Below are 17,425 nucleotides of genomic sequence, written 5' to 3' on the forward strand. Positions count from 1 at the left end.
TCTAGCAAAAATGCCAGAGAAAAACTGGTTGACAAATTATTTGGAGAAAAACTGTTTTATTGTTGATGGGTTGTTTTTTTTTTTTTTTATTATGATCATTAAAGTTGAGGCTAACCAAAGATGTCAAATCTGAGATTTTCTTCATCATAGTAACCATTTCCAGATTCCGATCAATCTTATGAACCACACACCTCATAGTGAAAGCTTTGGATTTTCTGCTGATCTGACTTTTTACAAACATAAACATGAAAAATGAGTTTCTTCTTCTTCTTCTTCTTCTTCTTCAGTGGAAATCAGAATCAACCCACATCATTGGTTCTGTTTCATGAATCAGACACGATACGACCCGACACTGCAATGTCTGATCGCCCACCATCGTCATGCTGTGTGTGTGTTTTCCTGCAAACCGACAAGTTCAGCAGCCCAGTGTACCGAACAGCTGTACAGCATCTGACCTTTGACCCTGCCTTCAGGTGTGTGTGTGTGTGTGTGTGTGTGTGTGGAGCAACCTTCTGCTCTCCCACTTTACACCACCTGCTACCATCCCTGCTACACACACACACACACAAAGCCAACATGCACGATGATACACTGACATGTGAAGTGTGTATGAGCTGTATTTGCACTCCTCCTCTTCATCTTCTCGTCCTCTTCATCACTTAGTGAACCCTCACTCCCTCTCATCACTCCATGCATTTACTGTCGCCTGTTTTGTTCTTCTGTGTGAGAGTATGTGTGAAGCCTCGGGCAGGTTTCCGTTCCACTTCACTTGTGCAGTTGAAGCAGGTGTTAAGACAACACACACACAAACACACACAGAGACATGAATACACAATGAACACACACTAGCAAAATTATGTGGCTGAACATAAAAGCAAAATGCTTACAAACACACACACACTCGCTCGTTGATCTTTGTATTGACTTGTCTCTGTGGCTCAAACAATCCCAGCCTTAGGGACAGATACAGACAGACGGATGGAAGGACAGAAAGGCTGAAAGGAGCTCCTGCTGCATCTGGAGATAAATGTCCTTCCTGAGAACATGTAGGTTCTGGTTGTGAAGGAAAATGCTGGTTCTTTTGGATGTGGTACTCATTGCATCAGTGGCTGCAGTTAAATGGGTTAGTGTGAATCACAGCTCAGAGGGATTTTAAGCCTGTAAAATGAATGACATCTATTCTTAGAGTGTGTTGTTGGATTAGGGAATAAGCATTGGACTGAAAATGACAATAGCTGAGTGGGTACACAATTATTTTTTATTATTCGCCATCATTTATTTCATTCTAGTTTGGGTTTAAATTTAGCTTAGTGAAAATTATTACTTCCACAGAGCAGGATCTGTGAGTGGTTTGTTTGTTTGCAGGATGACACAAAAACCACAAAGCCACAATTTAATGCAAACTGTGGTTAAGCTGGAACAGGAACAGGAACAACCTGTTACAAAATCTGCCTTGGTGATCAGCTCCTGCAGCCCCTGGGTTTCCAGTGCTGGTTCGGAGCCAGTACCAAACAAGCTGTTTTCTTTACACATAACTGTTTTGATGTATTGCAGTGCTGTTTCTTTCCAACACAGCACTGAAACAGACCTTGACAAAATCTTGAATGTCATCCATTTTAACACAGATAGCAGCAGAAGTTTTCTTTTGGTTCTGCTAGATGTCAGCAATGCTTTTGACACAGTCAACTGTAGCATCCTATTAGACATATTGGAAATTTGAGTTTTACTTTGTAACCATAGATCTACTCAACAAAGATGAAAAGTGGAATCCCCCAAGGCTCCATCTTGGGCCCCCTATTCTTCAGCATTAACATGCTCCCACTAGCTTAGATCATGGAAACAAACAAAATATCAGATCATAATTATACTGATGACACTCAGCTCTATATCACTGTCTAATTAAGGGGACCAACCAAGATTTCATCTCAGTCAAACCAAACTCTTAGTTTTTCTGCTCCTAATATCTGGAACAAACTACCAGAATGCCTGAAGTCACAAACAAAGAAGAAGCACAGGTCAGAGATTGGTTAATAGCATTAAAGATGTGCACAACTTCAAATTAGGGCAAGTTTGCTTCTGTGGCCGCACCGTTGCCGTTACATAATCAAAACCTGTAAATCACACATCTCTGTTTTTGTTGGCTTATCTTGTTTTAAAAAGGGATATGATTTGTCAGGGAGGTGAAAAGTTTCAAACTGATGGTACATTAACAAAAATAACAAGGAACTCCAACGTCTCCATCAGTCAAACTGACATTTCTGGGGTTTGTTTGTGATCTCTGCAGCTGCATTGATTCCCATCTCCACGGAGCGCAAACGCTAAGCTGCACAAACAGCTTTGTTCCTCCTGTTCTTATTAAAGTGGAAAAGGTGGACCCCCTGCAGCACCTGTCCTCCTTCAGGGTCTCCCAGATACACCTGAGGGTTAGGTGGGTGAGGGAGCGTGCTCAGTGCAGACGAGCGATGGGAAAGCTTTAAGGCAACAACTTTAGTTCCAGAGATATGTTTACTTACTGTTTTTCATGCTTCAGCTTTTTCACACAGCGGTCTGAGAAGATCACATTGTGCTGAGTGATAGCCATGTTTAGGAATGTGTGTGTGTGTGTGTGTGTGAGTGCATTACAACAGCCCCGTTGTAGCTATATTCCCTCCTCCCTGTCACCACTGTAGACCCACATATATCTCCATCTCTCCATCATGCCTGTTCTAACCTGTGAACACAAAACTTTCCTGCATTTAAACATCGACAATGCTGCTGCTTTTAATAAAGCTGTGATTGAACTAATGATTTTAATCACTGCTTCCCCCTCTTCTGAGCTTTTTTAACATCAGGTTTAAACAATATCTTTTAATTAGGTAGTTAATAATAATGTATATTATGTTTTTCCTAATTAGTTGCAAAATCTGAGAAAAAGTCTTCAATTTTGCAAAAGAAAAAAAAAAGAAAAAGAAAAAGAAACAAACTTTGAAAACAAACATGAGGTGTTTTCCCCTTTTTAAGAACTATTACAAAAATAAAATTGTAAGTATTAATAAAGTATTGACTATGTTAGCACTCATTCAACTTAAAACAGAATGGAGAAAATGCAAGCTAGTTATTACTTTAGCCTGATCTTTGGAGCAGTGTTTTAACAAACAGGACCAGTTCAACACATGGCACACAAAATTGTGTGCTTACAAGACAGAACAGTAACTCTCTGTGGTCCAGCTGCATACAAAGTATATAAAATAAAACTGCAGGTCTGGTACTGCTTGTACTCAATCATGAGACTTTTGCAGGCTCATGTCCTTCCTGAGAACAAAGTGGTAGTCAAACAACCCAAATGCATATTTTCACAGTTTGTTAGTTCACACAAGATACTTTTTTAATAAAAGTTAAACTATGCGATGGCATAGATCCTTATATGTTATCCAAGAAAGATTTAAGCTCTTGGAAAAATACCAGTCAGTTCAGTTCCCCAATGTTTTACATGCTAAGCAGATGAAAATGGAAAATCTTAGGAATCTAGAACTTCTTGGTGTGCGGACGGGTTAAAGCAGATGGGATTAATATCTTTCATGACAAATCCTGCATTGATTCTGCTCCTGAAACCACACATTTGAGTGTTTTTGTAGCATTGCTGCCATGTGTGCTTGGCGTAAACAAACCACGACCGGCTGTTTCGCTCTATCATGACCGAGGTTCTTCACAGGAATCCAGTCTGTGTCGTCTTCGTCAGAAAGATTGCTAGGACACCCAGGTAAATGAAGCTAAAACAGTAGCTCAAGTTAAAAATAGCTTAAGTGTTGTTTTTAGATTCTTGCTTAGCAACCACTATCTAAAGCAGCTGCTGGGTTTATTTCCTCATTGGCTTCAATGTAGCGACAACACAGCAGAAGCTAATAGAGAAGAACTAGCTAAAGTAAAATGATTTGAGAAACTTTAACCAAGTGATCACTACAAACTTTGACATTATTTGACTTAACTCGTTTCAGGGTTTGCTACTTTTTTTTTACCTTTAAAACGAGCTGCTATGAACAGAGCTTTAAAGACATGGTTAAGAAGGAGCTGTTGTTCTGTATCTTTGTGGTGTTTTGAAATTAAGGGCAAAACAATAAATAATGTACTTAATGTAAGTTAAGCATGAAACAGGATGCGTATAGTAGTAGTATCTGTACTTAATCCTTTCCTCTGCATTTCACTCTGACTCTCTCTGAGTGCCAACTATATTTTAGCAGCTGCTGTGAAATTACTGTAATTTTCAGGGGATGAAAAGTTGCTCGCCACCCAGCTGACGGCTGCCATGGCAGTTTCTTTTCCTGACAGTGAGCCGAACCGCAGAGAAACACAGAAAGTCCTGTGTCAGTCAAACTGCAGGGACACACGTTTGTGATTAAAATCACCTGTTTTAAATCACTTATCACTTAATGGACTGTAACTAGAGCTGAGCAAACTGATTATGAGTGTTTACTGTTACATTAACATGTCTACTGAGATGGAAAACAGATTTTCATTGGTGTCGTGCAGTGTGTGAATTTCTGGGTGTGTTGCTTTACTGGATAATCATAATAACAGCTGACAGGCTGCAACTGGAGATTTAGGAAGGGGTGTTGATGTGGTTGAAGAGGATAATTTTTGTCTTTTCACACCATACATCAAAAATAGGAAATTATTTTTGAGCTGTGAAGCAGTTGTTTCCAATCTTTCTGGTTTGACAGCGAATCTTTGAATAGACTGAAGTGAGAAGGTGGACAGAACCCATTTTTTCTTTCAGACTGTACCAACTAAAAACAAATCTTTCTTGCCACTTTTAAGAGCTTAATGTGTCCTGCACATTGTGCACATGGAATGCATTTGACTGCTCCAATATGACAAAAAACATCAACAGTTGAGATGTTTGGATTGAAAACAGCTCCATGAATGATGCATCTGGTTTTAAAGGCAGGTGAACTACAAAATGAAGTTCAGGATGTTCAGTTTTATTAAAAGATCTTTTAGTTTGATAAGAAATAGAATAATACTTAAAGAAATATGAATTAATGTAGAGCTTTTTTATATTTTCTTGGTCATTAAGAAATTCTACCACCACTGATTCTTGAAGTCTTTTCTTCTTTTTTTTTTTATATGGTTTTCTTTTTTTTTAAAGCATAACTCATCAAAGCTGCTTCTCAGAACATAAAAGAGCTCTGAAAACACTTTTTAGTGTGAGAGATGTTGTCACATATATTTGCAAATTTATTATCTTAAGAAATGTAAAGACCATTCAGGCAGTACATTCTGTCCAAAGGCTTCCTCGTCAAGTACTGGACTTTAGAAGGTTTCTGTCATGTCTTTGCAACATATGGCTATTTTTAAATGAATAAGTTATGTTTTTATGTTAATCACATAACTGAAACATAACTGGAAACCAAAGTAAATTTTATGATGGCAAAACTTTAAAACTACCTAGTAAGACAGCACATAAAAAATGGTTGTGTTTTTCAGTTGCTTGTGACCCCATCAATAAAACTCTCATAGACCAACATTTAAAGATCTGTTTGTTTTGTTTTGTTTTTTAAATTTATAAGAAAAAAAAACTCCTCTTTTGTTCCTCATGACTGTTTTAGGCTCTGAGTTTTTTAAAGCCATAGTGCCAAGGTATAAGGTTTCATTTTGATATTGGAAGGGACATAAAAGGTCCCACAGAGACATTTTTGTTCTTTTCATTATGATGATTTATTTTAATTTAATTTTATTTAGATCAGATAGAAAATCTTAACAAGCTAAAGTTTATAATCCAAAATATTCTGTTCAGACATTTACATGATTTTTGTAATGTTATAAGTTGAAGACATGGGCGTAGAACTGGGTAGTGATGCCACATGAGACTAAATGTGCTCATTAAAAATGATACACAGTTTTAAACTATTGTTAAACAGTACATCATCTTTATAGTTGTAATAATTTTGAAAAATAAAATCTATATGTGATCATTTTGACTCATTGCAGTTGTGTAGTGAAATTAGATGGAAAGGTCCCTTTTACATCATTATTATTATAATTTTAATTAAGAAGATGTTAAAATCATAATTTTTTTGGCAGGATCTTTGTAAAACAAAAATATCTAATAATTTAGTATATGTCAAATAAACACATATGTAAGCCATATGTAAGACTTTGATTAAATTTCAGTTAATACTTACGCAGCCCAAGTCACAGCGTTGAGCATTAAAGCTCAACTCCTGCCTCTCTGCTTGCCTCAGCATCTAACAGGCAGCTTTGATTTTGTCTCCCGACAAAATAGCACGTTGATGCATGGTAAGAAAACAGGTTTTCTTCTTGGTGACTTTTATTATCATTACGAATAATGGATCAATAGCAATTGAGAAAATATTTTCTTTCTGACTTACAGTACGCTGATTCACTGATTTCTCCTGATGTCCACTTTTCTTTCTTATTGTCCACTATTAATGCTGCTTTCAGGATCTAGCTTGTACCAGCTCTTTCAAAAGAGAGCGTGACCTCAGGGACAACCATTCACTCTAGCAAGAAGTGCAACAACAGAGCCAATCATATCGGTTGAAATGGGTTACAGAGTGGGACTTGTAGCAGTGATTGCTTGATGCAGAAAAAGCACAGAGAGCAATGATCTCTCTGTTGTTTGTGTGATGGAAAATAGAAAGGACAACGTAGGACTAGCTGCACATTGGTAGAGACATGCTTCTACTGTCCCTACCTAATTCTACGCCCATGCATGATATTTTCCTCACCAAAACTAACTTGTGCCCAAAATGAACAATAAATAAAAGGACTGTTGTTTTTCTCTTTCTTATTTACTTGTCAGTGTTGACAAAGAAAAATAAAACATCTGCCAAGACATGAAACAATAGATTATTTCAAGAGATGTTTGGACAGGATCATCTTTCTTCAACATTTGAGCATCTTTCCCTCATAACTTGTTGACTGTGTTATCCAAAATCTGAAACGTGCCCCAGCATACCTTCTTTTGAGCTTGGATGTCTTTTAGGGAGGTTTATGAAAAGCATTGCCCCAATTCCACCATCAAAACCAAGAGGGTGTCAAAAAGTGAAACAGGATCCCACATGCAGTTTGATGGATTGATCTCGAGAGCCTTAGATCTCAGACAGACTAGTCTTATCATCCAAGTTGTTTGCCAGCCTGGCTGCAGACGTAAACACTCACATGCAACAGATCCTGCATCAAACTGAGTGAAACAACAGAGGGGAAAAAAAGCAGATCTGGAAGAAGTGAAAACAGGCGGCAGCTTTCTGCTCGTCTCTAAACAGCTGATGGGCACCATGATAGGAGACAAAAGAACATATCCAGCACTGACCAAGACACAACAAGCCAGCTCTCTACACCACAATGAAGATCTTTACAGCCTCTCATCAAAAGTCTTTGTTATATGCAGGTCATTTTTTTTTTACTTGAGAGCAAATCTGTATATCTGATGTCTACAAAATCGTGAATGTAAGTAATCTGGGTACCTGTCAAACTGAAACAGAAATATTTAAACTTCTAGATACATTTTACTGGGAAATGTGCAACTCCAACTGTTACAGTGCATAAAATCTGTCAGTATGTGGGAGCGTCAAACAAATGCTCAGCTAAGAACTTATATAAACTGAATGACAAGCAGCACACACACTTCCATACACACACACACACAGTCCTCGTCCAAAGGGCAGAGCTTTCCATAGAAGGAGGGATTGTGTTGGATTGGATGGAAGAAGCAGGAGATGAAGGGGAGGGAGGTCGGTCAGTACTATGAGTCAGCACACACACACAAACAGGCCGCTGTGTTACCATAGAAACGGCTGAGCTGGTCAGCGTAAAAGCAAGAAGGACGCCAGCGGACTGTTAATGTGGAGTCCAGACAGAGGGAGGAGCTGGGGACTGTCTTATTAACCTGTGACCTCTTCAATCGTGAACACTAAATATTTGCTCTTGAGTGATATTTGACCTCTGACCCCCCTGCCCCACCCCCGACACAGCACCTGCTCAGGGATGTTTTGATCTCACTCTTTTCGAAGTTCGAAGTCTAAAGGGTGTATGTGTTTGTGGTTTGTGTGAACACAGCCGACATGCCAGCAGGTAGGCAGGTGTGGATTTAAAGTGACAGACTCAGACACAATGGCTCAGGTGCTTATGGAGAGAAAACAGATTTGGCTGTGTCATGTCAAAACAAAACAAAACAAAAAACCCAATATTCAGTAGGTTACATGATGAGTTTTTATTTAAAATGATCTTTTGTCTCAGATTGACTTACTCAGTGATGCTGTCCAGAGATGCTTTCACCACTTCATTACCATATTAGCATGCTAGCATGTGCTAAAGCTAATTGAAAACAGAGCTGAAGCTGTTGCAAAACTGAAGCTTTGAGACCAATTAGGATTAATACCTGGTGACAACTCTTCATGAATCATAAACTCTGTAAAATTCATCATTTGGGAACAAAAAAGGGAAAGATTTTATGTCAGTGTTCCCAAAACTGTGGGTCAACGGTGAATCTGTGGATTGTTTTTTCTGATATTTTGCATCTTTTGTTGATATTTTTGACTTCTTATACATCAAATGGTTCTTTTAAATTTAACAGTGGAGTGAGAAAGCCAAAAACACTGGCTGACAAAATGTTATACAAATATAAAAAAAATATGGAACAGATTAGAATAATTTTACTAATATGTAAGCAGAAGTCAGTCATGAAGGTGTTCTGGTCTTCTACATGTGAAGATATTCATCTGGGTTGTGAAGAAACTTTGACCTGCTAATATTTGTAGATGAAATCCAGCTAGGTCATCTGGATCACGTGGGTTCATCCTCTAGTGGAATCTCTGCAGAAAATTTTGAGTTAATTTAAAATTTGTCATGATTTGTTAGCGCGTCAACAACAGAGAGAACAATGATTGATGTGGTATTGATATTGATATATGCATATATATATAAATATATTTATAATATATATATTATTTATATATAATATATATATATATATATATATATATATATTAACTGCAAATTGAATGTTTATCAACAAAAATAAACTTAATGTCTTCTTGAATTTTTTTTACCAAAAAATTCAAAACTAACAGCAGAAACATCTAAACACTTTGTGCCAAACATATTTTCTCTCCATGTGTGAAGGATGGAAGTGAAAATGGAATACTGTACCTCTAACTCCAGTGTCCCCAACACTCTCAGTTCCTGCTTTATTCCCACGCAACCTCAAGAACCCAGTAATTGCACAGAGAGCGCCAATTTAACTTTTTTGCAACATGTTTATTGAAATAAAATCTGCTTTAACTGTAGAAAAACATCAGAAAAAGAACACTGTACAAATATCCCCCCCCCCCACCCACAAGAGGAAGAGTACATGACTGAAAATGTGTGTGATGGAGCAGAGTTGATAAGAGGCCATGTGGCTTTAAATCTGACTGGAGAGAAGTGTGACGCCTGCAGGCTCAAGTGTTAACAGGCTAAATGTGAACCCAGCAGGAGCACCACCGAGCTGCCAACACTGGCAGGAACTCTGCTAGACCGAGCAAACGGGGATAGCACATCCTTAGTGTCAGCCTCATACATACTGTATACTGTAAGATGGTAATGACAATGAAAACACAGGTGTGTGTGTGTGTGAGTGAGTCTTTGGTACAAGTTTTTAAATGGTGAACACAAGTCTTTGAAAAGCAGGGGGAACAGTGACATGTTAAGCTCACACACAACACACGATAATGTTGCAACAAAAAGAGCAGGTGGAAAAGCACAGACAGAACAAAATATTTGACACGTCATCTAACATGTATGTACAGTCTGAACATGACTACGACACCTTTATGTGATTGTCTTAGTTTTTTTTTTTTTTTTTACAGTGCACGTGACATTTTTCATTTTCACAGCAGCCAAGTCCATCATAGTGAAGCTACGTAACGGCCGATCTGGCACCAAAGCTCGTCACAATCACGCAGTTAATGGCCCCCATCTCACCCTGATCCCCTCCCTTTCTACCACACCTTTGTACATTAAATAGAACAGAGCAAGGCACTGTGGGTAAAAGAAGGCGAAAGCGGGCGCCTGGAAAATAACCTGCCATTAATCTGTGCAAACAATTGACTTTTTAGCCCCAGTGATTGGGAGCATGGCAAAATTAAAAGTCGTATTTCAGCTGAGCTGACAAGAAGTGCGGAGGTTAAGAAATGGTTGTATTTAGTCTTAGTGTACCTTTTCCTTTATCGTGTAGTAGCTTTTTATAACCTCACTCCCCCACCATCCCCTTTTCTTTTTTCACTGCTTGGCTCCCTGACTGAGCTGAAATTAACTTAAATTGGTCCGAACTTGATGGAAAACATTCTAAAGTGCTGCTCAGCCAGTGTAGTTCCTGGCCAAAGAAAGCCAGGAAACAATTATAAAAAAAGGGGAAACAAAAAAGTCAGGAATTCACAGCAATTCTTTGTCACACTTCAACAAGCTGATCCGGCCATAAAGAGCAGCTTTAAAGCTCTTCAGGAAAAAAAAAAAAAAAAAAAAAGAAGGAAAAGAAAAACACAATCAGACTTAATGAGGATGTCAGCATGAATTTGCTATGGCCACACAAAGAACTCCGGATTCAAAACACTTGTAATAAAACAAGGGAAACTGTCAACCTCCTTCATTTAAACCTCAATGGAAAGAGAAAACTAAACACAAATAAAAAATAAATGAAAAACATAAAAAAGCTAAATATGGACCCAGATGGGATTGCCAGTATCAGCAGCGAATTATATCCATTACACTCTTAGCTTTAAACTGTTAACGTTTTTGAAAAGGTACTCTTCATTAAATACTGAGGAAATAAACAATTAGACAAATGTCAGAGAAACATAAAAAACAAAAAAAAAACAAACAAAAAAAAAATTATCCACCCTCGGTCCATTTTGGGACATTTCTGTCACCACACATTAATTGGTAAATATTAGTAAGCCCATATTTGGTCAATCCTTCATGTGATCCTTCATATTGTGTATTTTGTGGTGTCCATATTGAAGTAAAAACCAAAAACTGAACAGAAAAAATATGGTGAACAAAACAAAACCAAAACTTAAAAGGAATAATAAGCCATTCAGAAGTAGGTGCTGTGTAAGGGAATCAGTGCAGCTTTGGTGGAAGAATATTGGCTCAGCCAAAAAGTCCCAGCTTGACTACCACACCTTATTGGTCCAATAGATGTCCCTGGGGTACATTGCCGTGTTTGCGTAGTCTCCTACCTGTTTGTTGCTGTATTTGTTTGGATTGGCCTTGTAGGTGTAATCCATATATTGGTCGGAGCCTGTGGAGTTGTTGTCGCCCGTCCCCACAAAGGTGTTGGTAGCTGGGAGGTCCTGAACGGCCTGATGCTTCTTGGAGGCAGAAGGAGACTGTGGCTGCAGTTGGATGGATGGCAGAGGGGAGTTAGACCGGTAGTGACGGCCCAAGTCAGGGCTTCCTGGTGGGTAGTTTAGGGGCAGATGGATTCTAGGGCTGTCATTGACATTGTCGTTGATGAGGTTGAACTTCAGACCTTTTTGTAGGCTGGCCTCTTCATCCTCCTCTAGTGGTTTGGCTGGTTTCGGAGCTTTGCTCTTCTTGCTCTTTTTCCCTTTGCCATTTTTAGGGCCCTGCTTGGGTGCATACAGATCCTTACTTTCTTTCTTGCCAGCTTGGTAACCGCTCTTGGTATCTTTCTGCAGCCGATATCTGATGACTACCACAGCTACAATGACCAGAATCACACCAGCAATACCTGCAAGGCTGCCATACAGGATATTACTGCGTTGAGCAAGGGCATAGTTTGGATCTCCTGCAATGTCTCTGTCCAGAGGTGTGTAGAGACTGTGACCAACCAGTGCCTCAATGAGGGAGACATTAGATTTGGTTTCATTTACAAAAACATGGACTAAAGCAGTGGTGTGGCGAGGAGGTTTGCCTTTATCAGTGACCTTCACTACAAGTCGGTGTAGCCCATTGTGCTTGCCAGTAAATTCTTGGGCCAGAGTGATCTCCCCACTGGTTGGGGAGATTTGGAACAGGCCATAGGGATTACCACCAGTGATGGAGTAGTACAGCTCAGCATTGGGTCCATCATCAATATCCTCAGCTTCGACCACCTCTACACGTGTGTCTGGTGGGGTGACAGGTGTCAGGTATGTGTAGGAGGAGTTAGCAGGTTTGGTGACATATGGGGCATTATCATTCTCATCTAGAACATTGATGGTTACTCCAACATATGAGGATCGAGGTGGGTCGCCAGCATCCACAGCTTTCAGACGAAAGGTGTATGTGCTTTCCTTCTCACGGTCAAAGGAAATGCTAGACAGGATAGTTCCTGTGCCATTCTGGATGATGAACTTGCCATTGTCTGGCTCCACAAAGAGTCGTACTTGGGAATTTTCACCCTTGTCAGCATCAGTGACAGTCACCACACCAACAGGATTGAGTGGAGGCATGTTCTCAATGACAGAGAAGCTGTAGCCATTTAGCATGAACTTGGGATCATTGTCATTGCGGTCTAGAATGTTAAGTACCACTGTAGAAGTGCCGGTTTTACTTGGAACACCCTTGTCCGCTGCAGCCACATGGAACTCATAGCGTTCTGTCTCCTCACGATCCAATAGGTTCTTTACACTAACTTCTCCGGTGTTGGCATCAATTTCGAAGAGCCTTTTAGCAGAGGATTCAATGATGCTGTAAGTCAGCTCTGCGTTGGTGCCACTGTCTGCATCAGTTGCCATGACATCAAGAACTTTGTCACCTGGCTGGTTGCCCTCTGGAAAGTCCACCTCAAGCAATGTGGGAGAAAAGACTGGTGTGTTGTCATTCATGTCCGTGACCTGAACTTTGAGGGAGTTTGTGCTGGAGAGAGCTGGGTTCCCAGAATCCACAGCAACTATTTCAATCCTGTAATCCTTAACACGTTCATAATCCAGCAGAGTTGTTGTCTGCAAAAAGTATTTCCTCTTCCGATCATTGGCAGACTCTCTTGCAGGTCGGAGCTGAAATGGAACGTCTCCAGCTACCACACAAGTCACCACAGCATTTTCCCCTTCGTCTCGGTCTGACACTTGGACCAGGGCTACAGGTGTACCAATGGGCATGTCCTCAGAGATGTTGGCCACACCATCCTGGTGTGTTACCAAACCAATACCACGGATCTCGATAGCTGGAGAATTGTCATTTTGGTCCTTGATGGTGATGGTCACCAGGACCTTGGAATTCTTGGAATTGGGTCCACGATCTCTGGCGACCACAAAGAACTTGAGGAAGCTTTCTTCCTCTCTGTCCACCAGTCCTTTGACATAGATGATGCCTGTGGAGCGGTCAATGCGCAGAAGCCTCTGGACAGTCTCAGACGCCTGGTGGAGGCTGTAGTCTATCTCTCCATTTGTGCCAGTGTCAGCGTCAGTGGCTCTAACCTAAAATAGGCAGAAGAGAGTGTTATATTTTCATTAAAATACTGATCTGACATCTGTGATTATCAGGCAAGTACACTCAAGTTTAAATTTGAATTTAATTTTGATTAAAGTCAGACATCATAGTAAGCCTGAACATCCCAGTCACAATCTCAGTGACATTTTAATGATCATTTAGCTTCTTTAACTTACAAAGTATCATGACCATTACCGGTGCAACACTACAAAGCCCTGTATGTTTTGCTGAGCGGGTGGAGGCTACTGCTGCATGTGAAACATAATAGAAGATCAAAGCTGAGTACACACACCCACATGACCAACCAACATCTAACGGTTGTGCAGCGGGTCATTGGTATCTAATGGGCAGATGAGTGAATGTTAATGTTCCTCTCATTATCAGAAAAGCCCTGGCTCCTCTGGGCCCATTAGGAGACCGGAGAGGACAGAGCAACATCAGCCATAATCCAGTTTCATATGTGCAAACCCAAAGTAAATGGAGGTAATTAGTCAATTACGTGGTACCGGCAGTCAGCAAAATATCACTTAGGTTGTGCTTGTTAGGATGCCTTTATATCTACGCATAATGCTTTTTAATTGGATTCATTCAATGCCACAGCTGCAGTTAAAAAATGTAGGTCAAATGAAGAAGATATTGAACAGATGATGTAAATGTCTCAGGTGCTGCTGGTTCAGCATTTGTGCAGCCTTCACCTGGGACTAACAGTAATGTAATTAGGGTTTTTAAATTTTAAAGCCATTATTCCTTTTAACCATGGTGAATCTGAGCCAAGTTTGCACTCAGCAAAATAATCTCCTAAAAAGTCCTTAAAAACAAGAAAAGGGAAATCTGCAAATGGGATGGGATAATGTGAGTCTTCTAAAACAAACAATAAAATTCATCTTTGGGCCAAGGACACAGATACTTAAAGCAGTGAGGCATGTTTTACAACCACACTCTAAACTATTGGTAAAAGTTTTGTTTAATTTATTTATTCGTTTATTTTTTTACCACTGACATGGCTGGATAAATTATAAAGCTACAGGCAGAAGTTAGCTTATATTAGTTAGCTTGACATGGACCAGAGTGTTGTCTTTGAATTAAAATTACTTTTTGAGCAAGGGCATTGAATACCACAGACCAAATACACTCAGGTTTTTACATGTATTGACCTAACAGTATTACGCTTAGATTAGATTTGTTTATCTAAGTGCTCGGAGGAGCTAGTTTAGTTAGCCAAGCCTTTGTCCTAAACAAAGCTATTTTTTTTATTAATTAAATGGCATATTGCTTAGATTAGATGTACGCTTCTAGACAAAGTCAATCTATTTTATCTTAGATTTGTTTCTAAACTAAACTAACTTACTTTTGCAAGGCATAACACTTTTTGTCGGTGGATAAAGTTTAGTTAGCTCAACTTAAGCTCTGCACAAAGTAAACTTTTTTTTGACAATCAAATAAAATTTGCTTAGATTTTGTTTTCTTAGTGCTGGGTGGAGCATTACTAGCTTATCTTAGCCTTTTAGCTAAACTAAGCTAACTTACACTTGGAATATTTGTTTTTTTTGTTTTTGTTTTTTTTTTTTTTTTTTGCTGAATGGAGGTCAGTTAGCTTAGCTTGGTCTTTGGGCCAAACTGTTACTGGTTTGACCTTCTAAGGCCCTGTTTACGCCGCAAAGATTTGACACCAGACTTCAGCAAATATCTTTATTTTATTTTGTTATTTTGGTTGCGTTAACAAAAAAAGGCATTTACACAACAGCGGAATGAAAACTATGTCCGTGCAACGCAGAGGACCAGAAGCGATGTAGTGCGCATGCCAGGCCTCTAGTTGGCTGTGAAACTTTGCAATGACACACCCAGATGTGCACAGCATCTTCACAAGACCGCAAAACACAATACAACAGAAGAGTTATAGTTATGTGGTGCATGTAACCTTCGCTGATGGCATAAATGCTCTACCAGAAACAGGTTTTGCCTTTGCAGACCAAATAAATTAAAAAGATGTAGCTACACAAACATGAAACAGAGGTCTGCCATTGTTATTATGCTTTTCGTTATGCAGGGTCTAAGTGCACAAGTGCAAGATGACATGAGAGATGTCATTGCCCCCAAAAGATTCCACTTCCAGTTTACACTGATAGTTTTCACACTGGAGTCTGTCTAGTGTCAAATTTTTGCAGTTTTATCCACTCAAAACTCTGTTACAAGAGGTCAGAACTTTTGTGTTTCACTGTCTCTGCATTGTGGTGAAAACAGTGCCTTAGTTCTGCAATGAACCATTATCTGATTCTGAGTACAATTATAATTATAATGTCAGAATCTTGGTGATTCTTTTAACAACAGAAAGATCAATACTGTGATAAATTTACATACCCTATTTTAGCTTAGCTGCAATTATAAGCTAACAACCCAGTTTAGAATATAAAAGAATATATATAACATTCAACTGAACATCTAACAGGTTCAGATTGCAGCACAATCTCTTTTATTTATCACAGACTACAGTTCATACTACCACATAATAAATATCTGCTTTCCTGTCTGTTGAGGATCATTGCCTGTGGCAGACCATCACCAGCACCCCCTGGGTGACTGTGGGAGTCACTGATCCAAGTCTGAGAGGTTAAGGTTAAGGAAAGCATGAAAGTGAAATTATAATTTCTCCTGCACATTGATTTTCTTTCCTCCAGTGTGGCTTTAAGCAGCAGATATCACCAAACAGTGGTGAATTATTGACAGCCTCTGAGAATTGTGTATTGAACAGTTGAGCTTCTGGAGCACAGGGCCACCGTGATAAGGCCATCGCCACGCTGGCTGCTCTCCAAGGCCTCACTGTGCAAGCATGCAGCAAGTATAAACACTCTTTATCTCCTGGTTAACAATTACCCACTGACCAACTGGTATCTTAAATGAGTAGCCTAAAAAGATTCTGCAGGTCTTAATCAACTAACAATTAATCAGTAATAATAACCCACATTTGAAACATGTTTTTACATGTGTCTCTGCTACCAGAAAGCCATTATAGCTTATTTCATATTTAGTTTATTGTTGACTATATTATACTGTAATGACGTGTGGAAGAAGTTTTACTTATTATGCTCGATATATAATATTATAATCACACCTATAATTTCTTCCTTTATTATATTCATTTATAAATTGTATTTACACTGATTGTTACTTTATTACACTTTTTACGTTGTACATTTTTACTCATCATGCTTTTATTCACTTTTAAGGTTTATTTTCTTCAAAAACATGCTCTGTTAAAAGGTTCACTACGAGGGTAAGATGACTTTTATCTGGTCCTTCCTCAGACCCTTAGTCAGGTTCTGGTGGAGACACAACTATGTGAGGTTGTTTTGACGCCAGCTCTTGGAGTTGTGTGTCCACCCAAGGTCTTCAGGAAGGAGGAATCTTTCTACAGAAATGTATAAGTACTGTTTTTCCTCTTGCCTCCCCAGAGTCTCTCTCGACTTCACGCGAGTCGCAACAACCACTCTCATTTACTTGCAAGTAATTCTGTATTCAATATTTCTCCTGCAAATAAAGCTTATATACTTTTACTCGTTCCAGACTCTTGGTAATTTTTCTACAACTGGCGTTGTCGGCAGGATTTCGCGAGCGACCAGGGGAACCCAGCGACGGTGTCTGACCGACCTGTACTTGAATTTCAGGCTTTGTTTTTGAAAGGGGGACCCTCGTTTGGTTCTCTGAAGTGACTGCCGAAATCAGCAAACTCAAAATATAGTCTGAAATAAGTCTGGTGAGTTAAAAGTACTTTGTTTAATTAAGTGAAGCTGGTTTGGAGACAGAGGGGTCTGTTGGGCTTGCTGTGATTTTTTTTATAAAAAAAGAACAAAGAGGGGGTTTGTAAAAAGAACAAAAGAGAAAAAGCTGCTCGAGTTAATTTTGGCTGATAATGGACACATAACTAAAAGAAATTCAAATTAGTTTAATGTCTATATCATCCTGGAGTTTAAAGAATTGATTAAGAAAACTCCAGAAGACTTCATGTCTTTCC

General features: G+C 39.2%; 1 protein-coding gene across 3 annotated transcripts in view; it reads right to left on the minus strand.

The window, feature by feature from the left end:
- The window catches only part of LOC121642867 (protocadherin-1-like), a 249,334-nt gene that overhangs the window by 211,487 nt on the left and 20,422 nt on the right, over positions 1–17,425 (minus strand). For 2 of the 3 annotated variants that reach the window (XM_041989887.1, XM_041989888.1), the window contains exon 3: positions 11,220–13,403. In XM_041989887.1, the coding sequence (XP_041845821.1) occupies positions 11,220–13,403 (2,184 nt within the window). Of the gene's footprint in view, positions 1–46; positions 769–11,219; positions 13,404–17,425 lie in introns of those variants that run through there. The other variant, XM_041989889.1, reaches the window with a different exon arrangement.

The sequence above is a fragment of the Melanotaenia boesemani genome, chromosome 7 (assembly GCF_017639745.1).
Source record: "Melanotaenia boesemani isolate fMelBoe1 chromosome 7, fMelBoe1.pri, whole genome shotgun sequence".
Lineage (NCBI taxonomy): Eukaryota > Metazoa > Chordata > Actinopteri > Atheriniformes > Melanotaeniidae > Melanotaenia > Melanotaenia boesemani.